The following is a 24149-nucleotide window of genomic DNA, read 5'->3' on the forward strand; positions in this document are numbered from 1 at the left end:
AGCACAAGTGAACTGCAAAGACAAAATACTCTGCTTGAAGTGTGCGGGTGCTAAACGTCATTAAATGGTAGGAAATAACATTTTTCCCTGTTGGTTGTATAAACCTGCGAGTGGAATGTAATCTATATATTTATACCAGCTTATATTTATACTACCTAAATGGATAAGTCTAAGTAATCAATACTCTTTCTAGAAAGATAAACTGCATCATTTGCTCCTGGCTTGACAGCGCAACTCACAGCATTTAAATTATGCTTTCATGTGTTTAACAGTAATGAGTACAATTGGGCCTGACTTTGTCGCTCTTTAATAATTTAGAACTAACCGGAGACATGAAGCAATATTCTCAGACTACAATTGGGAATTAGTCTTCTTCCAGGCACTGTTTTTTTTACCCGTCTGTCTTACTCACTTACTCTGATTCCCTCTTTTCGCTACATAATCGAACACTAACGCTTAAAAGCCCCATGCTGTCTTTACTGTGCATACGGATGGAGTGTGTTGTTGGCTTTGGTTGCTACAGTGGGAATTTTCTAGTGCAAAAGCATCCAGGAAAAGTTGATAATGAATAGCATTTCTTTTTTTGGTGACAGAATCAGTGTCTGTTATAAATTACACTTTGCAATCTAAAGAAATCCACGAAGAGTTCCAGCTTTTCGACAAAGTCTTCTGTAAATTCAACCCCTCAAACATTAGGTTATTTTTCATTTTCTTACGCATAGATAAAGGTTCCTGTCTTTGTTACTGATAAGTCCTGACCTGTTTCTCTGGGATATAGCTGACAAAGACATAGCAAACAGGCCAATGTTCAAATGAAAACACATGCTGGTGTTTCGCTTTCTTTCACTTTTTCTTGTATGAATGGAGCACAGACAGAGGTCTTTAGTTAAACCCCCAGCTCTCTATTCATTTCCTCCAGGGCACACCAAACAGAGGTTTCTAGTTACAGTAAGTCTCAAATGTTTGCTTGTTTCAGCATCTGATGAAAATGCAATGATGTTCTGATTGAATTCATTGCCTCCTGAATAAACTAGAACCTATTCTTCTAAAGCACAATGCTTCAATTTAAATTCCAATGAAGATCCAGGCTTCATTTATGCTCTGCGTACGGTATATCTTCTTTTTTATGTGCAAGTACAAGTATTACAGTCATGATGTAGACTGAATGTATCCTTGTGATATAGAGACTTTTGATGTGTTTCTTTGCTGCTGCAGTACTAATGAGAGACTAGGGGTTTCAGGGTTTCAGGTGCTGGTGCGCTGAGAGAGGAGGTGAGTGACAGGGCTCATGAATAGTGATGGCCGACAGCTGCTCATTAACCAAGAGACTGTCTGTCAGCCAGCAGACTGGAAAAGCAGCCCTTCCTCTATGTTTACACACACGTTTGCACATAAACACATACCAATATGAAAATACACACACATATGTGCAATCCTATGGAGATTTGGTGAACAACATGAGCACCACACAGACATCCACACAGTTCATATCCCCTTCATCTGGATCCCTTGTGCCTGCTGTCGAGTAGAGGCCAATCATGCCTTTCCCTCTGACAGCATGAGCACCGTGTGCTATTACCTGTATGCACCTACCACTCCCACTGGGGCAAGACCCTTGCTGAATATGGAAAAACCTTCTAGATATAAATTCTGAAGGAGGTCCAGAGTGCAAAAGGCACAAAAGATTACAGCTAAGGCAGAACAGGTGACATTCAGGACTTTTTATGCTGTTGTTATGAGGAATTGTGTGCTACCTTCAGAGTCTGTCTCTTTCATTTTAACAACTTAAAGTAAAAAATCCAAAGAAAGGTGACCTAGATATTGGACATACATTCATATTTCATTACATTTCTAATGGTGACATGCTGTTCTTCCAAATAATTCAGTCTTAAACATGTAATAATCTGAAACTGGAGCTCCTTGAAATCAGAAGGCAAACCCAGGAGGACACTGAAAGCATTATGTGATATATGACATGGCATGTCAAAAGTTAAGTAAGCCTTTTCATTTTCTTCTTTTAAAACAACATATCCCATTTCTGAAAGCTGTCAAGACATAAAAAATGAACACTTTTAAAAGAAACTCTCTTTTTCTGCTTTCCTCACAGTTTCTTTAGCTTACTTGGTGGGAAAAAAGAAACGCAGAGGGCAGCTGCTGATATTGTTTCTCTGTTCGGACAAAGCCAGAAGGCAAAAATCTGTCAAAAGCCTTACTACTAACTTTCTATCTATCAAAAAATAAATAGCAAAACAGCTAAATAAGACACAGTCTTAAATCAGAGTTCCTGTCTCTGGATTTTCGCTTAATGTTCATTACTACAATCAAAGATAGCAAAAGGCCCTGAGACCTCAGTGACACAGAAGTGAACGCTGAAGTTATTTATTAAGCATGATAAAATTATTAGAAATATAATAGAAATATTAACATCCACTGCCCTAATTCCACCCCCTATCTATTAGGGGTGCAACGATACACAAAATTCATGGTTCGGTTCGATACTTTGGTGTCACGGTTTGATATTTTTTCAATACAAAAAAATGTTCATGCCTTTTTAATTTGTCATTTATTAAAATTATAAATATATATTTTAACTCAAAAGTACAGTTTTTAAATTTAATGTTGCTGAAACAACAAAGTAATAAAAAATAAATCTATCTGATTGAGAAATCACTCATCTTTGGAAAAGAGAGTTTATTACAGAGAAATGGCTCTTTCCAAAATAAAAACTATACTATATGCTTCTTCTGGGCTATATTCTCAGCAGCATATTAAACTATTATCAGGTCCCCATAAGGAGAATCATGTGCTAACGGCTGTCTAAATGACTCAGGTAAAGTTTGTAGCATGCCTGCTTGTTTTTTGTCTGCTTCCACTTGTCTTTGCACTAGGATGCTGTCGGAGTAAATGTGCAGTCATATTCGTGGTGTTCCCACTAGTGCTGTCAGCGTTAATCTCGTTGAAATGACGTTAACGCCACAACACGGCAAATCTCCGTTAACTAGCTACCGCGGATCGCCCCGCGCGTGGGGCTGGACGGCCAACGTTAACGAGCTAACTGCGCTAACGCACTAGTTCCCACCAATATAATTGAGCATTGCGTGGCACATCCAACATACTGTTTTACTTTAGTCCATGACGCGCTTACCTTCAGGGTCATACTTCACATGAAAACCAAAATAGTTCCAAACTCCAGATCTGAATTAGGGTGGGGGAGGTTCAATTTGCCATGTTGCAAGGAGAGCTTAACTTCTGTCTGCTAGCTTGGCCAGCGCTCAGTGAATCTGCGTTCGACTACTCCGCCTAGGCTGCACTGTTGAGCGCAGATCCACTGAGCGCTCAACACAGACAGCATCGTCAGAAGGAAAGTTGATAAAATAAATTAAAAATGTTGTATTGTTCATACATATGCGTACCGAACCGAAAGCACTTTATCGAACGGTTCAATATCGATACGAGTATTGTTGCATGGGGTGATCGTGGCTCAAGAGTTGGGAGTTCGCCTTGTAATCGGAAGGTTGCCGGTTCGAGCCCCGGCTTGGACAGTCTCGGTCGTTGTGTCCTTGGGCAAGACACTTCACCCTTTGCCTACTGGTGGTGGTCAGAGGGCCCGGTGGCGCCAGTGTCCGGCAGTGCGCCCCAGGGCGGCTGTAGCTACAATGTAGCTTGCCATCACCAGTGTGTGAATGGGTGGATGACTGGATATGTAAAGAGCTTTGGGGTCCTTAGGAACTAGTAAAGCGCTATATAAATACAGGCCATTTACCAATACAGCCCATCTATATATGTGTGGAGGTGTCAGTGTGCTGCAGCTTTTGTAATTATATTAGTTCCCAGAAACCCTCCATTCACCCAAAATGCTAGTTCCTCCTCTTATTGTACAGGAGCTATAGCTGAATGATGACATCATTACTCAATGAGCACCACCCCACCCACACAGTCTCACTTCCAGAGTACTTCCAAGCCCATTATTCACCCGTCTCTATTCACCCAGTCACTTAAGCCCCTGTCACCATTTCATTCCTGGCCCTAATTCAAGCTTTTGTATCTCAACCATTCTTATAAACTAATTTGTGCATGTATAATAGTGTAGTCTTTGATCTTAGATATGCATGGCTTGCTTTCACACTCTGTGGGCTCTGAGGAGTTTATAGTGGAAATCATGGAATTATTGTTTGTGTGGAAGTCAGTTGTTTACTCAGCCATTGCATAACTTTGTGTAATACATGGCATATGTTTGAAGCTTGACTGAGCTGATGCTTGATGTGTGAAAAACAAATATGGTGTGAAATGTGTTGATTTCAGTGCACCGATCCCTGTTTTGAACTTATTTTATTGGCACTGTCAGCTAAGACAATTAAACTCAACAAGCATGAAATGCTACCTGTCCTGGTAGAAAGGTGAAAAGAAATTACAACTACAGTTAATCTGTCATTTAGAAAAAATATGGGGCATGGAGTACTGGAAATGTATTGTCTAATCAGTATTAGAGCTCTAAAAAGAACAAAAACAAAACAGACTATGCATAATAGTTGTGAAATTCAGTTAAAGCATTATTGACTAGATTGTATGATCAAATCAAAAGATGTCAGTAATATGTAAGGGGTGCTGATTCCTGCTGAAACCTCAGACAAACACATCACAAAAAACAGTTTAGTGAAAGCTTCGAACACAGTGCTCATTAAGTGAAGGATTATAAAAGAAAATAAAAGAAGTCAATACATATTTTCCAGGCATCGAATGCCACTAGCATTAAATCTCAGATGTGCCGAGAGAAAGAACTTCAATGGTGTACATGTTGCTCTCGCTTTCATTTGGATAGCTATGCTCACAGTAACTGGCAACAGGACACACGCTGGACTCAAATGCTTTCAAGGGACTTGGCAGTTACAGTCTACTTAGAACCATGTTCAAAAACAGGTTTTTTCAAAGCGCAGACAGGCGGATAAAGGACAAAATCACAAGAGCTAAGACAATCATAATGTAACAGGTAAACCAATGTAGGCTACAGACATTTTGGCAGAACTGCACAGAAATAACAGAGATTATCTGGCAATGAAAACATCTGGATTGGGCATTATGTTTCATAATTGTTTAGATTCATTCACATTTCATACACTGTGTTGCAATATAACTAGATATACTATAATAATATAATATTTGAAAAGTTTTGAATATTACAATTAGTCTACACTCAATAACCTAGAACCACAAAATAATAACATTTTTATACTGATCCACTTGAGGGTAACGGGGTGGGCTGCAGCCTAGCTGTCATGGGGTGTAAAGTTGGGTTACCCTCTGGAAAGGTCTCCAGTCTATCACAGCACTAACAAAGAGACAGATAACTGTTCACACCTATAGTCAATTTACAATAACCCATTAACCTAGCATGCACATGGTTAGATCATGGGTGATGGCCAGCAAATGTAGGGAGAATCCATGCAGGGAGAACACGCAAACTCCACAAAGCACAACCCCAGTTGACCAGTAGATTCAAGTCCAGGACTGTCTTGTGGTGAAGCTACAGTGCTAACAGCTGCGCAACTGTTCTACCCTAAAATTAAATTTCAAAAGCTAGAATCTCAGCTTTAAGTATTCAGATCTTTAATTTAGTGGAAATTCATTTTACAGCACTTAAAGCTTCCCAGAGACTCAGCTGGCTTTACAAATGCGTATTAATCACATTCATCTTTAACGGATCATGCCGAGCTTTTCAGACAAGAATAGAACCATCTATAAACTGTCCACAGATGTTCAATGGGGTTTTAATGTGAACTGTGGCTTGGTTAATTACCAAAAGTTAGAGACTTGTCCCTAAAGTCACAAAAGTATTACTTTATCTGTATGTTGTAGCTGTGTTTTCAGGTTATGTAGACTCTGGAGCAAGTTTTTCTTCAAGGACATTTTTGTATTTGCCTACATTTATTCTCCTTTATTAAGGTAATGTAATGTTATTAGCAGTGCTCTAACAGATCAGTTTTTAAGAATATTTCTCTCCATGCTCTCTGAGTTTGTTTTAGGAACTTCCAGCGGTTTGTCATATGCTTTCAACTCAGGGTGGCTTCTTTCTCCTTTGTCATAAAGGCCTGGTTTACTGAAGTGGATGGTATTTATGAAGTCCTTTAAGAGAGATCAGTGGATTCTTGGTCATCTCTCTGGCCACCTCCCTGTTTCTCAATTTGGCTGAAAGGCCACCTCCAGCCATGCTGGTTTTAAAACTGCTCCCCTCTCATAATCATTGAGTGCTCTTTGATTCTAGGAGCACATCTGATATCTCTGCATTACTGTGTTGGGCCAGGACCAACTTTGCGACTGATCAGTTGCTGTGTTTTAATCTAGTTATAAAATAATAAAAAGCCACTTTTTCCCATTCAGAAGGAACCAAATCATAAACTTTAAAAATATTTTCTTTAATAGTTTTCTTGTAGTAGAAAATTTGAGGGCAAATATAACTGCCTTATTCAGAATTAATTGTGGCCAAATCATTCATTTTGTCTCGGTTAGACTCACTTGAGTGCTCTTGATTATTAATTAGCAAAGATGTCTAAAATTATGTTTTTACTTTGACATTTCCCCTGGTGAATGGTTGAATACCATTCACCAGGGGAAATGAGAATTTTATTCATTTACATGTTTATAACACAATCAAGTTTTTTATAAGAGCTGTGAATATTTTCTTACACTAGTGTGCATTTTGTGTTGAGAATCTCTCTTACCTGGCCATCATGATGGTTTCACTGACTTCTAATAATCATGCATTAATGATAGAATAAATGAATTTACTTTGAAAGGTTATTTGTGACACATACTAAGTTACTCTACTTTCATGTCTAATTCTTTTCTTTGTCCAAATGTCTCATGTTTATGCTTAGTACACACAAAACAGTATAGAAACTAAGTTGCATATACATTAATATTCAATTTCTGATCAAAATAATGTATCTCCTGAACACTTCTTTAGATCTTTTGAGTAATTAGTACCTGTTTTCCGTGAGAGAGAAACTGCAAAAAACTGCTTAGTCCAATTTCACTTTTATACTAAACATCTATTTGGGTGTAAAACATCCATTTTAAAATCACTTTCTCTGTATTCTTACAGCCCAAAGATTCAAAGCTGAGGAACAATAAGGGAGTAAGCTATAGATGACCATGCATGCAGCTGTATGCCAAGTTAAAATACTCTGATGGAATGCTCCTTTTGTTTGTAATCGATTGAGAGAGAAAGGCATCCACCGTGTAATTGTAGCCTCATTTGATCTCAAATAAACCATGCTGTCCTACACAAGGGAGAGAGCAGGGCAATGATAAGCTGGAAACACCTTCATTACACCAAACACACACTCCAGCACACTTACTTCCTTGGCCTAACTCTTCCATGCGCGTGCACATACACACACAAAAACACTCATTTGCACTCTCCTTTTAAATTATGTCCGCCCTCACCTCCACCCCTCACTCCCTCCCCTGGTCTGTCTTTTTCTCCAATCTTGCTCTGTGTCTTATCTTCAATCAAACTCAGCACACAGCTAGATAGAGGGTGTATGAACACACCAACACACACACACACACATACACACACACACACACTCACTCTCTCCGCACATCTTGGAATGAGCCTGGGATTGATTCTAGTCACACAAGAGTGGGGCGAAATGAGCAGTCACTCTGAATAGGCAAAGGCGTCAAATAATACAGATATGAACGTCAGAGGGATAATTGAAGAAAGTGTTTTATATGTAAAAGACAGAGGAGGATGGAGTGGAATTGAATCTCAGAGAAAATGAGGAACTGGTTCTGGTCCCAGAAGACTGACTCACACTAAATCCACTATTTCTGAAGAAAATAGGGTGTAATTAGACTGGTCAGGGGGTTCCACTGGGTCTAAGACCATTCACATTCACTCTTTCCCTATCTCCCCTGCATTCACTCACTCTCTCCCCATTTCTTAGCCTCTTTTTAGCATCTCTAAGTCAAATGTCAGTATGTTCATGTGAGCCCAAGCTTCTTTTCTCTCTCACTGTTGCACTTCCTTTGTTATTTCTTTCATCCTGTCTTGTTCTTTTCTATGTGTACTTCCCTTTCCACCATTTTCAACCTTCTCTCCCTCTCTCTTCCTGCCTCCCTCCATCCGTCTATCCCTCCCCCCACCCAGCAGGCGTGGAGCTACATCAGTAGAATTGATCAGATATTCCAGGCACATATGGACATCACTGATGGGCATAAATCATGAGTATTTTGAAGTGCCCATGCAGGGCTCTTCAGACTGCTTATAGTGAGCAGCCAAAGCTCTGTGGAACCAGTGGATGAAATCCTCCTCGTCTAGCTCCATTTTCATGCCAAATCTCTTTCTTTTACTTTGCTTTCCAAAGTGTGTAACATCTTCCTCAGCAGACTTCGAGACTCTTTTTCCATGTGTCTCTCATCCTATGTTAATACTGATGTAACCTCCAAGCCCTCCTTGTCTGAGCTGTGTGCATTCACAGCCTGAAAGATGGTCTCCTCCCTCACCCCGTCCCTTATATTCTACCTAACTTGGCAGCATTACAACAACCTGTTTCTATGGCAACAGGCTGGCCAGCAACAATAATCATTATTGTTTGAACATGTCGTGTTGTTTCAAGCGTTTTCCTGGTCACACGGTGAAAGGCGAGCAGATGATAATCAATACCTCCTTCTGAGCCATAAGGGGTTAACCTGCCCTTTCCTCCTCTCACAGACACACTGAGCACCACAGTAACACACTATGAAGACTTCCCATCTAACACAGCTTTGTATAAGATTATTGGACAAAAACAATAATTAATCCTCCAAATAAATGCCAAACTTTCATTGTTCTGTTTTCCTATTTGCAAGTCTCATTATATACTAAAATTACCTCTGAATAAAATACAGCTAGTCAATATTGCACAGAGATGAAAACCACTACAAAATCAATTGACAGTCTCCATAATTGCAGGGGAGATTCCTGAAGCTTCCCATATGCATTTGTCTCCCTGTGTGTGGTCACAAACCACCGGGCAGCAGAAATAAATTTCCACGCTTTGCTCTGTCCTTGTTCCCTCTCTCTACCTCTCTTCAGATGACTTGTCCTCTGTCTCCCTCTCTCTCTCGCTTCAGGTTCCAGGTTATTGATTGGGACCCTACTGGAAGGTGCAGGGATAAGATAAATAAAGAGTCAGTGGCCATGAACAGCTCTCTCGCTCACCCTAACATGAAGGGAAGGATAATCATCTGCCAGGCCTGAGGAAGTGGTCATGTATTTTTTTTCAGGCTACTTTCATGCAAAGTGTCTCAACTATTGCCTTCACCACAAGGATCCCCAGTGCCAACCGTAACGTGCTCCCAAACCTACTAGATTCAGCAACAATTTAATGGCTTGTAGACTCAAGGTAGAACTTGTCGACTCAGTCGTATTATATTTTATGGATGAACTATAGTTCTTCAGTGAAGCTCATTATAAGTCTATTCTTTAAAACTGAAATTAAACAGACTGCAGCTACAAAGTTTATGGACATAAGCCTTAATGTACTGAGCATGCTAAACTACATAGCAGAAAAAAGCAGGTGCTTCTCTGTTTTATCTTATGTTATCAAAGGAGTGTGCAGGGCCTGAAGTTATTTGGCACAGACCATATCACTCAAGACCTCTATCAATCAAGGTGGATCTCAGTGAAATGCAGTAAGGATATTTGTCACACATCACTATGTAGCGCAAAACACTGCTATTTCCACGCAAATAGGTGGCACACAGGCATGTATAAAGTCATCTGTAAACACGAGCACACACAGTGGGGGTAAATAACTGTCGGTATCTCTTGCAGCATCGAGAGCAGTGGCGCGAGTCTTCCCCTCAGATTTTGAAAGCCCTATCTGTATCAGGAACAGCAAACCGAAAAAGCAATTTGCTTTGTCACACAGAGACATGCTTGACTACACTGAATAATTGCACTGCAGCTCTGGAAAGAGCTGTTTTCCTTTTATCTAATGAAGGCCTTCAGGGGAAGAAGCACGGGACTATGTGTTTTATATCTGTATGTGTGTGCTTGAGGATGTGTATGTACGTGCAGGTGTGATATGCAATGTATGCGCCTAAGGACTATATACATATGTGGACATTTAAAACTGCAGAATGAAAAGATAAGCAATTGTAGCAGATATAAGCTATCCTTTGCTCTGGCTCTATACCATCCATTCTACCAGTGTATATACTCTACATGTCGTTTCTGCACAGTGTTCCCCTGCAATATAATGATTAATCAAATCTGCATCTTGCCTCTCGGCTGTGTCCAGTTCCACGCTTCAGGCACTTCACTTATTCAATATTGCAGAAGCAGACTGGAGAATAAGAACCCCTGTGACTGGCTTTAGAAACTAACTCCGGAGAAGTGCTGAATCCACACTCAGCTGCCTGTCGGCCTTCCTCTATGGAGCTTGGCAAAGCAGTGCAAAAGCTGGTGGGACAATTTCAGCCCACAACTACCACTCAGAGGACTGCAAGGGGTCCTAGTGATGCAAGCAGAAGGGAAAAAGTGAACCTTTCCATCCCCTTCATTTCTATATTATTGGCCATAAATGTAGCAGAATCAGATGATAAAACACATCAGTGGGAGGAGAAACGCAAAAAGAAGGAAAAAGATTACAAAAAAAATAGAGTGGAATAAAAGCGCCGTCTCTGATTTCTCTGACGATTGCATTCAGGAGAAAGGTTTGTGAATCGCCACAATGGCTCTACAACATTTGCACCACTGTGAAACTGTAATTAAGTCATCAGCGACAGTTTGGAGTCTTTGACATCATAATGAGGCTGAATGTGCGCAGTTCGTGCTCTGTGGATAAGCTGCTGTAATCACTTCTATCTGCTTAATTATGTAAAACCATTTTTCTATCCTACTAATGTCTAGGTCTTTATCTCTTCCTCTCTCCCTCTCAATCTCTATCTCTGCCTCATATTTTGAAAATAATGCACAATAAAATCGTAAAAATGCAGTAGAAAAGGACACACATCCTTGGACTTATCAACCTGAGGCACATATTTGGGTCTTAATGGATGCTGGAAAATAGAGTGCAGTGGATGTTGGAAGATAGAGTACAGTGGCAAATGAGTAATAGAAATGGGCACTGAAGGATTTATACTAGCTGGAGCTACTTTAAAAATGAGCACAAAGCCCTGACCACTTATTGGTGGAGGAGCTTATTGTTACCCCTCCTAAGTACTGATCAGAAGAACAGTACAGCTCAAAAGAAATGTGCATGCAATTTTCATATCGTCTTTCTTTCAAGTTCACTTGAACACATTTCCCGCTTCACACTTATGGAAGTGAAGATGTGCGCTGGCTGCTGCGGGTTATTTGCAATGAAGTAAACATCATTCTTTCTGTCCCTAATGGAGAGAACCTGACTGTACTCTTTTTCAGATAGACCCACATCAAAGCTCCCCTTCGATAGTACATCAGAGATCCCCATATCGCAGTGTACAAGCTCCACGCACACAAACACATGCTCACCCTTGAGAGTGTGGCGGTGGAGAGTGAAATCTTGTGATGCTTGGGAACTTTACAGCCAAGACAGGCTGCAAAAGGAGAAAAAACCCTAAATGCATGGAAAAAACAGGAAGCTGCCACAGTTTCAATGGAGCAGAAAAAAAAACAGCAGAGAAAAATGTCAACAACAAATAGCTGCTGGTTTCTATTGCCACAGGCGACATGGACTTTGGTTCGCTCATGTTTCTTTCCTCCCGCATTATGCATCATCTTTTCATCCAATTAAGCACAAATACAGGCAACAGAACAACTCAGAGCATCTCACTACTATTCACTCTGGGAGAAATAAAAAGCAGAGCAAAACAGAGGAAGACTTGTCAATGAAACAATGAACAACAAAAAGGATGGTACAAGATAAAACAATAGGAAGATTGCACGTGTACATAGCTTTACTTAAGGGTGGAACTCTTGGCAAACAATCCCTTTCTATGTTTGATAGGTCAGCCTCTCATTTTTTATGTTGCTGTGAGTCTGTGCTGGGCAGCAACTCGCCGTTTTGATTCTGCAACAGGAGCACACTGCCATACAGTTCTTCTAGATGGTGATTGATGACTGATTTATGGCGAGGCGCAGACAGGAGGAATGGCAAGGCCTCTTTGCAAAAAATCCAACTGAACCTGAGCTGTCCTTGTCTTCGTTGCCTTGGTTATGATCAGGTAGTGAAGTGAAGCAGCTTAAGATGAGTGTGAAAAGCCATGTTAAATTCTATCTTCAGGCAGACACTGAAGGTTTCACACCTCTCCCTTTGGGCACTCAGCCGAGAATTGCGTCAGGCACATTGCACTCTTAACCTTCTGACTGCTTTAACTTTGCCATCATTTACGTGTTTCTCCTTATATTATTTGACATATCCTGATAAACCTAGGCTCTCTCCTAGGTTTATCAGGATATGAGAGAAAGATGAGATTTAGTAAGCTGTCATTGTTGTATTATTAATCTTTAAACATCAGGATAATGGATTTTATGACTAGATTTCCACGTTTGCCCTTTTCACCAAGCCTAGACTTCTGGAACTAGGTATTTGAAAATTTCAAATTCAGATTAACGACGATTTTCCCCTAGTGAAGTGAAAAGGAAAACTCAGCAGGCAGCTGAGTGTTAGCAGTGGCAGTCTTCGGTTGCACAAAGACACTGTACTTTTGGGACTGCTGAATAAGATGTTTCATGCTGTTTAGGCATTAGAGATTCATTAGGTAGTATGAATGTGAGATGCATGCTCTAGGAAGCTGTGCACTTTGCTTTTTTGTTGTTAGATATCTGTGTTATGTTTTCTGGAATACCAGAGTTACACTATTTGTACTATTATCAACAAGCTGATGTTGTAGTGAAGTATCTTACATTATTATTAGTGTCTGCTTATGCATTCTAGGCCAGATACTAAGAACTCCATAAACTTTACACTTTCCCACATGCCAGCTGAACATACTATATATAGACTAAAGATCTGGATACTTTGAAGGAGCACATGATCTTTCAGTTCTACTGCATAATAACTCAGCTGCAGTAGCAGCAGCAGTAACATTACAAAGATCAATGAAAACCACAAGCTCTGTTATGGGACAGACTCCAATGTCTTCTAGATGGATGGAGCCACTCATGTACTCCAACGTCACACAATCCAATTAGACTGTCTGTGTATGCCTGTGCTGCGCTCTGCAATTTAGTCGCTCCCTGGGTCCATGCACCTGTCTTAGATTCACTAGAACCACAAACAAAGTGTAGTTACTCTTTCTCTAGCGCTTCTATACCACAGTTCATTCTCAGAGTATCCTTAATATTCTTCTTGCTTTCCAATTGTTTTAAGAGAGTCAAGTCTTGGAAATTGAAAATCTATATAATAACAGGCTTGGCAACGGTGGCTCAATACAAATGGCCCCATCTGCACAGCTGTGTTTTAATGCTTAAGAATGCTTTGACAAGCAAGATGCCTGCAGGCAGTCAGACACTCTCGTGCAAACTCGTACTTGCACACACATACACCTAGGCACCAAGATGCCATGGTTGTTAAATATAGTCCTTAGGCCACTTCGAGTGTGTTCCATTATTGCAAATATTTTAGCAATGCACACACTAACTCGGAGAAAAGCACCGCAGGTAATCCTAGCTTGAACCACAAAGCATGAAATGCATTCACACAACCAATCAACTCTATTCTGATGAAATGTTTTGATAAGCTGGTTCTCCAGTACATCAAAGACAGCTTCCTACCAGTTTGCATTGCATCCACAGAGGATGCCATGTTGAATGCCCTCCTCCCTGTCTTCATACTGTCTGGAAAATAACAACACCTAAATAGAAATTCCCCATGAAACTGACTGACAAATTAACCTCCCTGGGTGTGGATACTGGACATCCCAACAAAAAAAATACCAGACAGTTGAGATCGCAAATCAAATCTTCTCAACACTGAAGCTCCCTACAGTTGTGTATTCACCACCCCAAATTCATACTATATAAGTACAACCGCACTGTCCAAATAAGGAGAGAACTCTGCTCTTACAGATACAACACCAGATCAATTGACTGTTCAGTGAACAAAACTAAGGAGCTGACTGCTGGTTTTATAGAACAAAGAAGGTAAAGACACATTTCCCTCCATGAAGATGAGGGAGAGTCGGTCAACAGCTTTAGGTTCTTGGCAATTAATATCACAGAAACCTGTTATGCTGATCACACAGTTCTTTTTAAGAAAACTAAAAATGGCTAAATCAGCTATTCTGGTTATGTGAGGTGTCTGAGCAAAGCCTAAAGGATGCTATAAGACAATATCTGGCAAGCAAAATAGAGCTATCTGTCATACCACCAAACTTTTATCACAGCCTGTATTCTCCTCAGGCTGTGAGTATACATTATTCCTTCACCACAACAATATCATGACATTTCTTAATAATTATTTATTCATCCATGTAAATATATCTATTTGTTTTTTGTCAGTAGTATGAAAGAAGTTTGTAGTTAACTTACACAATTCTATATTCCATGATCACAGTCAAATTGATCCCCGAATCTTGAATCAGTCAACTAATAAGATAATCACTGAGAGTAACCATGGGATCATCATGGTTTTAGTGCTACATCTGCCTTATACAGAAACACAGAGAGATTATGCCTGCTTGCCTGAGAAGACGTATAGTGGCTCTGGAGGTCTCATTCTTCTTTCCCTTGGCCTTTTTGGCCTGCCTTGAGGATAACAAGAGAAAAATAGTGCAATTGTTTGACAAATGGGTCATGCTTTGTTTGCATTTACCCAAGAAGCAGTCCCACAATTTTCTGAATGCCCCAGGACTGCAAAGTGTGACAGGGGATGGAGATGGAGTAGAGCAACCAGGAGAAGGGATGAGTCTGTTAGTAGAGTGTACAGTATTTCCTCAGTAATAACAGTGGCACCCTGGCCAATGACTTATCACCAATTTTACACACTCTGGCAATCTTGGGCTTCTCATGCTTTACTGTATGTATGAGCAAAGACAGCATCCAGAATGAAACACTAAAATACAATAACGCTGGTGAAAAGAGCATGACTGGAAGGAGGAATCATTCATGCATTCTTATGTTTGTCTTTCTCAGATATCACCATTCCCTTTCGCCCTCCTCTAGCTACTCATTTCACCTCCTTGTTGTTTTTCCTGCTGGGAAAATAGAGGGGTGTGCTCTATGTCACTGAGGGCAGCAGCAGGGGTGGAGAAAGTCAACCCTCTCGCAAACCATACAGGGGCAAAAGGGATTGTAGAAACAACTCATCACAGTTGATATCCTTTCTGAATTTATTTGAACTATTCTATGCTATTCTAGCTTCGGAAAACTCTGAACTGCAGCCACAGGGTTTTGTTTTCAAGAGTAATGTTTTATGGAATTAACTACTGTGACCTTAGAAGAAAAATAAATACGAAACACAACAACACTGCCGTATTGTGTGGATTCGACAATGAAAATTATAAACAGGCATGTTTTATTCAGTAGCAATACACCTTTCGTTTCATGTCCTGCCTTTGCAGCTTTAGCTGTCTTAGCTTTGGTCAGTCGAGAGATTCCAGAGCCACAGATGACACACTTTGCATTTACCTCAAAGACGTTTTTAAGCCAGAACATCCTTAAGAGGTTAGGACAAGATGGAAGCAGAGGCTGAAATATATACTTTTTTTTTATACCAAAGAAAGCATCACCATCGCCACCATCACAAACACAGCCTGTCACAGCTTACATGAACACACACCAAAGAAGCTGTGCGCACACCCATTCTAATCTTCACCTGGCTCGGACAATAGGTATTAAATGAATGTCAGCAGAATCACTCAATTATCTCTTAGATAATTGAGTGGATAAAGCTTGGAGCATTCATTATTTTAATTGTAATCGGAACAATAATAATCTTTATCATTTTCCTAAACCCAAGAGAATCCCTTTGTTTTGGCATGTTGTAATTGGATATATGTCAGAGCTGAATTGATGGTATTAATGTTGATCTAACAGTCTTTCTACCTATCATTCATAATGAGCAGGAAGACATTAATGCTAAATGTCGGATTCTTAAGGTCCTATCTATCTATCTATCTATCTATCTATCACACACACACACACACACACACACACACACACACACACACACACACACACACACACACACACACACACACACACAGGTGCACAGCCAACCTCGGCTGCATCAAAGAGTGGTACTTCGTTCTCTGGACTCCTGGCACGTAGACGTGCTGCTCCTAGTGTCGGCACCTTGCAAGCACAGCAGTCACCTTCCAACCTCTGGCCCCCCACCCCCCAAGCTCCTGGCGCTCAGTCGCAGTTATTTTGCAGGACGGAGGGGACCGCTGTCTGTTCACTTTGACTCATTACAGCATCTCAGGAGTTTGCGCTCTATTTCGCTCTCTCTCTCTCTTTCTCTCTCTCCCCTCCTTTCTCTCCTTCTCAGAGATAGGAGGTTCAGCGTTCGCTTCCCGCAAAACTGTCTATGCTCCACAAAAGACACGCGACTGGTCGCTTTACCGAACCACATAGGGCTGCCTTGCGTCCCGGTGATGAGGCTGGTGGCGCACAGCCGATACAGCATTGAAGGAATCCCTCTGTATGTGAAGAAACCGCCCCAGTAACGATTAAAAAAACACGGAGGAACAGCTGCCGGAACCGGTGTCGGCTGGGACGCGAACATTTCGACAAGAATGCATCTCTTCAGTGCCATGTTCCTACTTGTGATGTTAGCTGTCATGCCCGGTGAGGTAAGGACGCATGTATGCGATGAATAAGCATTGCTCAAAAGTTCCTGAAGGACCTATTTATGAATCTCAGAATTGACATTATACCTGTGAACCAACGCTTTGATTGGAACAACATCGCAATTTCAAAGAAGGTAAAATATGTTAAACGACTGCGAAGACCTATTAATCCGAAAATATCGCAGTTCAGTATGCATTCTATCATGCTACTGAAACATAGGGAGAAAGTTCAAGCATAACAATAAGAAGGGCTGTAACAGTCGATGGCATATCCACGTAAACTAGAGCCCTTACACATTAAAAAAAAAAAAGAATATCGTCATGCAATTTATAGTCACCGCCTTAAGGGAATGGTAAGAATACATAAAGTACCATCTTCCTCTGACAGTATAGTAATTGATTTGTCGGCGCTCTGATGCTTTTGATGCCCTGGAGGTCGTTGTTTACAGATCTTCCTATCAACCTCTACATCAGTGACAGAGGGGTCCCGGGGCTCACCGAGAATCAGATATTGCGCTGTTTAAGTGTCACGCAACGAAGTGTGATTTGTGGCCGTGAATGCAAGACATGAGTAATTACTATACTGTACCAAACCAGCGCCAACAAATGGTTGTAGTTCTTGGGGATGTGTGCCTGCTTGTGTGGCGTGCTCTCGTGTATGACACTCGAGAAAAGCCGTGCCCGTTTGGAAAAATGACGAGCTTTGATGTGACACTTGTAAATTAAAGTGAAGGACGGTAAATCATTTGACCCAGAAAAGCTTTCGGCCAAGGCAAGAGCATTTGAACTTGCAGGGGTTCAGCTGGTCAACATACGTGCAGTGATGAGCATAACTCAGATGGATAAGAAAGTGTAACGTCTACAGAGAAGCCAGCTGCAATTCTCCACATTTACTAGGATCACACAAACTAGCCAATGGCCCTTGCAGGTCAGCGCTGTTTATACCTTTAGTAACAAGCCAAGCTATATTCAGGACCGTGGACAGCGCTGTGTCGCGCCTGAGTCAATTTAGCACCGAAGACAGCGCCTCCTTATACGTTGGAGGTGAGTATCACCATTTGGCAAAGGCCATCTAGAGGCCTCAGGGTCTTGCAGATATAACACCAAAGATCAAATGACACGGAATATATGTGCATTTACAAGGTCAGTGAAATACTCGACGTTAAAATGGTATGAAAAATAACAGTGAATAATATGGCCGTCACTCATGGATAATAGAATTGCATCAGCTCTCTATTACATTGTCTTCGATTGCATTTCTTTGTCAGAATGGCTCTTTAGGTATTTGCAGTAAATGTATACTGTTAAACTAATAGACTTTTCATCTCAAATATGAGCACAGCCTGTTACTCCATTTAGCTGTCGATTATCATTGTAAAATGCAGTATATTGTTGGAACTGTTCAGATTCACTAATATTTCGTATTGCATTTGCATTAGCCATACATCACTCATTTATGTTTACCAGCCGAGTAAACAATTACAATTGACCTGTAAAAGGAGTGAAAGCTGTTGTGCGTTTTCAATTTATAGGAGATGAGTAGATGTGCCATACACCTGTTTGGTAGATTTAAAATAAATCATGTACAGCACAGTTGGTATTAGAGGAGAACTGTGTGTAACTCTTAGAGTGGTAACAACATGCAAAACTCTCATTTATTTTCAAGCACAACCCCAGCATGATTAAACTTCCCTGATGCTTAATTATGGAGTAAAAACTGATATATTCTAATCCAAACCAAAAAATTTAGCCAAAATTGGAGGAAATTTGTAAATTACACAATATTCTCTGTTCAACAAATACTCACACAGCATCACAGATGCACTTCAATAAATGGAAAACACTTGCAAATGTGATCCTGACAACGTAACTGATGATACAGTTTCATATCTCAACCTCTTCTTCAGTGGGTTTATATAGTAGCTGCCTTTGGGGGACAATTTGTTGTAAGTGTTTACATTAAATATTGAAAGGTTTGAAAGAAAATATGACACCACCCATCTTCTTAAGATTGCTTTGCAAACATAAAGTATTGATGAATTCTTGCATATGTACTGCAACGGGGATAACACTCCCTACCAGCAGAGCTCATATCCACAGTAAGCTTCAGTCACAGTTTCAACACAGGCTTTTATGAAATATTTAGACAGCTTTAATGAGACAGATGCACTTGTTCGTTCACTGCGTGTGTTTGTTAAGTGCCCATAAAGCCCAGGGGTCCTTAGTGCCACTGATATAAATGGGCACCTGTTTGACCTTGCCACAGATGTCTTGCTATAATGTGCACACCAAGTGACGCATGACAGAATACAGGTACACTCAATCAAGTGCTAGGATTTACCATACAGCAATATGTAATACTGCATGTATTGTATACTTTGTCTGTTTCATCATTAACAAGATAGGGAGTGTAATGTATTGCAGCTTGGAAAGTTACTCTAATGTAATACATTAAAAATAATGCATTATTGAATTGAAGTAAAGATGAATAATAAGGTGACTTCTTCATCAATAGATATAACTTTATTGTTACAATCAAAGACTTGAGAAGAATACTATATTCCTGCTCGACAATCAAGCTCTTTTAAAAAGCATGCAAGGGGCCTGATGGGGATGTAATGTGTATTTTGTTCCAATTAAACAAATGATTTATTTGTTTCCTTTTCTAGAGCGGCACAATTACTGGTTAGTAGTGTAGTGATCGGTTCATGTACTTTCTCTGTTAGGGTTTGGGGGCAAGGAAAATTAATAAATTGATAAATAAATAAATAAATAAATACAAACGCTTCTATCCCAGACGAGTGAGTGAGTGCCAGAGAAATGCCGTTATTGGTTTAAGATTCCTCACCTTGAAGCCTGCCGATAATAGTGTGGTTGAGACTGATGGAAATGAACACTTGCTTTGGTGTTTTGCCGTTGAGACACAAAGTGCATTGGGGGAGAAATCCTTGTTGTTCTCAAAGAGGGAGACAGGAGCCTGTGTAAGCAATTGGCTAGATTCTTCAGTAATTTTCTTGATCCCTCCTGTTGCCAGTGATCATGATAAACAACCAATTTCAAAATACTACCCTGTAAAGCCTTGTTAAATTTTGTTTCCTCATTCTAGTTTGGTGTGATGATTGTAGGAGGAACTTGCCCAGCCAGGGCCAATTTATAGCTGAAAGGCAGGCAGTGTAACAGAACAAGCACTTGTAAATCAGGCTGCTGTTTAAAACATCATTTGGCACAAACGTTAAGTTTATTTACATTCAGCTAATTATACAGTAGTTTAGCGATGCAGCATAAGTGTCAGAGAAACTAGATGCTTTTAGTAACACAAGTGCAAAAAACAGTAACGATAATGCTGTAAGCTGGCCTAATGTAAAGCTGTTTACAGTGCTTCTACATGTGAGGACAAAAAGGACAGAGCTTTGTTCATTCAGAGTCAGACAGGACAAAAAGCTTGGTTGGCGAATGTCCACATGAGACAGTTTTAAATAATCCACCACCCTGGCATTGACCCTTTGGAAAAAATGGCTTTGCCTGGTGCCAGCTGAATGAGAGCAAAGCTGCATGATCATAATAAAAACCCTTCCCCAGATACGAACGTGACAGAGCCATGTTAAATCTTCATCCTCGTCTCCACACCAAAAGCCTATTACAGTAGAAATCTAAGAAAAAAAAAATTGTATGTCAGAAATATTTCTTTATAGAAATTCTCCCACTGCCATTATTATCAGAGAACCCACTAGGTAAAGGTTTATATAAATGTTGAGAAAACAGACGTGTAGCTGGATAATGTTCTAAGAATAGAGATGTGAATCTATGTTTTCCAGGAAGAAGGACACTAAGTAGCACGCTGGACAGAGTGTGCTCTGCCAAGCCGCATCATAACCTCCAACTAGAGAATTAAACAAATGAAAAGCTGCAGGAGCATGGGTGTAAATCTGCCAGCGAGAGGCAAAGACACAGCTGATAAAATCACCTTGCTGGACTAGACAGCTCCAGAGCTTGAATGAATTATTAACACTGCATGACCACACAAGCCCATGTAATTAGAAGGTCAAGCAGCAACAAAGATATATCTTCATACGCCAAGAGCATTGCATAGTATGGGTGTAGCTTACACATAACTGATGAGTCAACTGACTCACTGCTAAAAAATGTGGTTTTAAAGACATATTTTGCGTTACATGGCAACATTATGTAAGTTTACTGTAAATTTCATCTGTTTCTTGAATAAAACACCACATAATTACCTATCTGAACTAATACCTGTGTTGCCTGTGACTCAGAAGCAATCATGTTTAGCATGATGTGGGTGAGTAAGTGAGCAGGCAGCGTTATATTAGCCTCTGTGCATCCACTTTCATGCGCTCCCCATCAATATACAAAGGTGCTGCTTCACAATCAGCCACAGATAATGAGGTTGCGTTATATCTGATTCACTGCTGCTTGGAGAGATTGAATAGTATGTGCTTGTGTCATGACTGATTAGGGTAGGGCCTGAATTAGGGCACGATAATGATACCACATTGTGTGAGAGATTTGTTTTATAAAAGAGATACTGCTTAAGAAAGGGGCTGATGCACTGAGAGCTATCGAGCCTTTGTGCTGTCCACTGTTCACTCCCTCATCTTAATGTTTGATGTGCTTTCATGTAGCCTGCTGCTTAATCATCAGAGGCGTTTTTATGTGTGTGTGTGATCGCGTTTGCAGGGACAAATAATCTTCACAAGCACCGACACTGTATGGATTCACGACTAAGAACGGAAATCAGGACTTGAAGAGGTTCTTTTTTTTGCTGTAAGACTTTTTTAAACAAAACTTAAATTCAGTTCGACTCAGTTTCCATTGTAAGGTAAAGACCCCACAATAAAAACCCCAGCAATCAGATGACCCCACTATGAGCAAATGAGTTGTAAAATTAAAGTTGAAAGTTGGGACAGCTGTGAATGATGCCGGTTATATTTAGATCAAGTAGTACTGTGCAGGGACAGATAAAGGAAGGTTATTGTGCTTTTTGAGTTCTTAATGATGATTTACCTGCTCTTTATTATTTTGTTCACAACTCACTCCTGGGTGACTTAGGTTCTGATGATGCTGGGGAGTTTATTTGAGGTGTGTCTCAATGACAAAGTGTAACGGGTAGCTGATTTTACTACTGCGGTGCCTTGGATGAGCCTCACAGGCAGGCAGTGGTCTGCATGGTAATTGGTTAACGGGTGCACTGCTGAGTAGAGAAGCATGTGAGGTCAGTGGCCCGACTCTCAGACTAATACTGCCTCCCTGTCATGATTGCCTCCAGAGGTAGAGCTAGCATAAGCTTGGCCATACCTCTTCATACGGAATAACCTTTTTACATAGGTTATGTGTTTGTTTTGTTTTGCTTTTGCAATTACCAAACCAAAAAAATATGTTTTGTAAAACCTTCAACACACTTGGCAGACATTTAAATATTACTTGAAAAGGGGCTTGCCAGCATCAAATAGAACATTACGGTTTAGTTTCACTTTAAATGACCGCTTACTCATTCCGAGTCACAAACTGTCCACTACATTTGCTCAAGGCATGTGCGGGCCCTAAATGACCTCTATTGCTGTTTTCTGTCGTGTTGAAAATCCAGCAGCCTGCTGTCGTATAACGACCATTAGGATTCACATGGACTAAGCTGTCTGACTGGAGGACAGATTGCAATCACTATTAGAAAGCTTAGCTTTGTCATTTCTACATAAATGGTTGGTTAACCTGACATTTAACCAGCAATAACTGGATGATTAAAAAAAAAAATCATACAGGAGACCTAAAAAATAGCATTGCGTGTATCATATTTTGAAATTATGTCCCCCTCCTTGACTCCTGATCTCTCTTCTACAGCATTTACAATGTTTGACTCATGCATAAATAATTTCTCAAAACATTCTGGCTGCTAATATAATGCATAGGATGTTATTTGTATGCTTCCTGTCGACAGAGTATGGAAGCATCGGCTTGACTGGTGGGATGAATATCATCCCTATATCGCATTCTCTAGCCCACTTTCTCTCTTTCCTTCTGTGTGAGTGTGCTCGAGGGTGCAGGACTCCCAGAGGTTTATGTCTGTGACTCTAAGCAAGAGTGACATTTCTCTGACAACACCCAGCACAGACACACACGCACCTCTACGCACACTCTTTCTTCTCGCAAATACACATTGTCTTTGTCTCCTTTTCTCTCTCGCCTTTGCGCTCTAGTTTCCAAGCATGTCAGCAATCGGATCCACAGTAGACAAAGAGCCAGGCAATCCACAGAATCGATTCAAACAAACGCGGCTAAAGCTATTAAGGCTGCTGAAGTGCATGGTCTAAGTGACAGATGCCAATTAGTGCACAGACGTGCTTGATCATTTGGTCAGTGCTGAACACACAGCTGCCTGTGATAAGGATAACAACACATGTAGCCCTAGTAACAGTCACTATGGGAGTGACCCAGTGTTTTGGGGTGTACGTGAGTGTGGGTTTGTGTGTGTCAATCGGCTCTTTTTTATTTTAATTTATTTATTTTTTTGCATTGCAGTAGGCACCTCCTGACCAGCTCTCTGTACGACCTTGCTTTCCCCTGCTCGATGAATCTTTTATGAGCCTGGCAATGTGGGTTTCTGTGTAGAAGATTGGAATATAAATATGGCTGTTGCGCCTAGAGCTCCTCTTCCCGCTCTGATACAAAAGCTTTCATAAGACTGAGCAGATTGGGCAAGCTGCTACTTGAACGTTGCTCTTTACATTTCTTCACTTTTATTGGAAGAAACACATCAAGGAGCGTTGTGCATTCAAAAACGCCAGTCACAGATTGTGCCTCTACCTGCTCGCTCACATGGTTAGGCAACATACAAACTTGTTTCTTCTTAAAGCGGTTGGTTTTCACGTCAGATTCTCAGTCGTGGATTTTGTTTTCCTTTTGAACGTCCTAGTTAATTGCTGACATTCATTGTATGAAACAGAGAGCTGTAGCAGTAACTGACACTAAATGAGGGGTGATAAACAAGTGACAGAGTAAATGTTGGTTGAACTGCTCAAACTGTGCTATCCTTCGTCTTCTCTCTCATTTCCCTTTCATCTCTTCAGTTTTTTGTCTCTTCCTGCTTCTACTTCTCGTGATCCCTGCTACCTTTGTTCCGTCGAATCTTCTTCTCGCCGCCATGTGTGACTCTGACAGCATTGCCTCCCATGTTGAAAGCTAACTCAATTGCAGGGTGATCATTTTGGGTAATGAAGGATGAGAGCTATACAGCACAGTAGAGGAGGAAGTAGAAGGCAGGAGGAACCATTTAATCGATGTGTTTTCCACGTGGCACTGTCACAGCCACTCAGTAGGGCCATTGATGAGGGAGACTCACTTTCTCTGACTGCGCCAGGGCTTAAAGGCTC

The 24149-nt window shown here is 40.7% G+C and overlaps 1 protein-coding gene across 1 annotated transcript in view; it reads left to right on the forward strand.

Moving 5' to 3' along the window:
- The first annotated feature begins 16311 nt into the window (after window positions 1–16311).
- Window positions 16312–24149, forward strand: part of olfm2a (olfactomedin 2a) — a 41220-nt gene continuing 33382 nt past the window's right edge. Inside the window, exon 1 of the mRNA XM_087839886.1 lies at window positions 16312–16767. Coding sequence (XP_087696012.1) covers window positions 16711–16767 — 57 coding nt within the window. The 5' untranslated portion in view covers window positions 16312–16710. The remainder of the gene's footprint in view (window positions 16768–24149) is intronic.

The sequence above is a fragment of the Neolamprologus brichardi genome, chromosome 4 (assembly GCF_056152115.1).
Source record: "Neolamprologus brichardi isolate AB-2024 chromosome 4, ASM5615211v1, whole genome shotgun sequence".
In the NCBI taxonomy this organism is placed as follows: Eukaryota; Metazoa; Chordata; class Actinopteri; order Cichliformes; family Cichlidae; genus Neolamprologus; species Neolamprologus brichardi.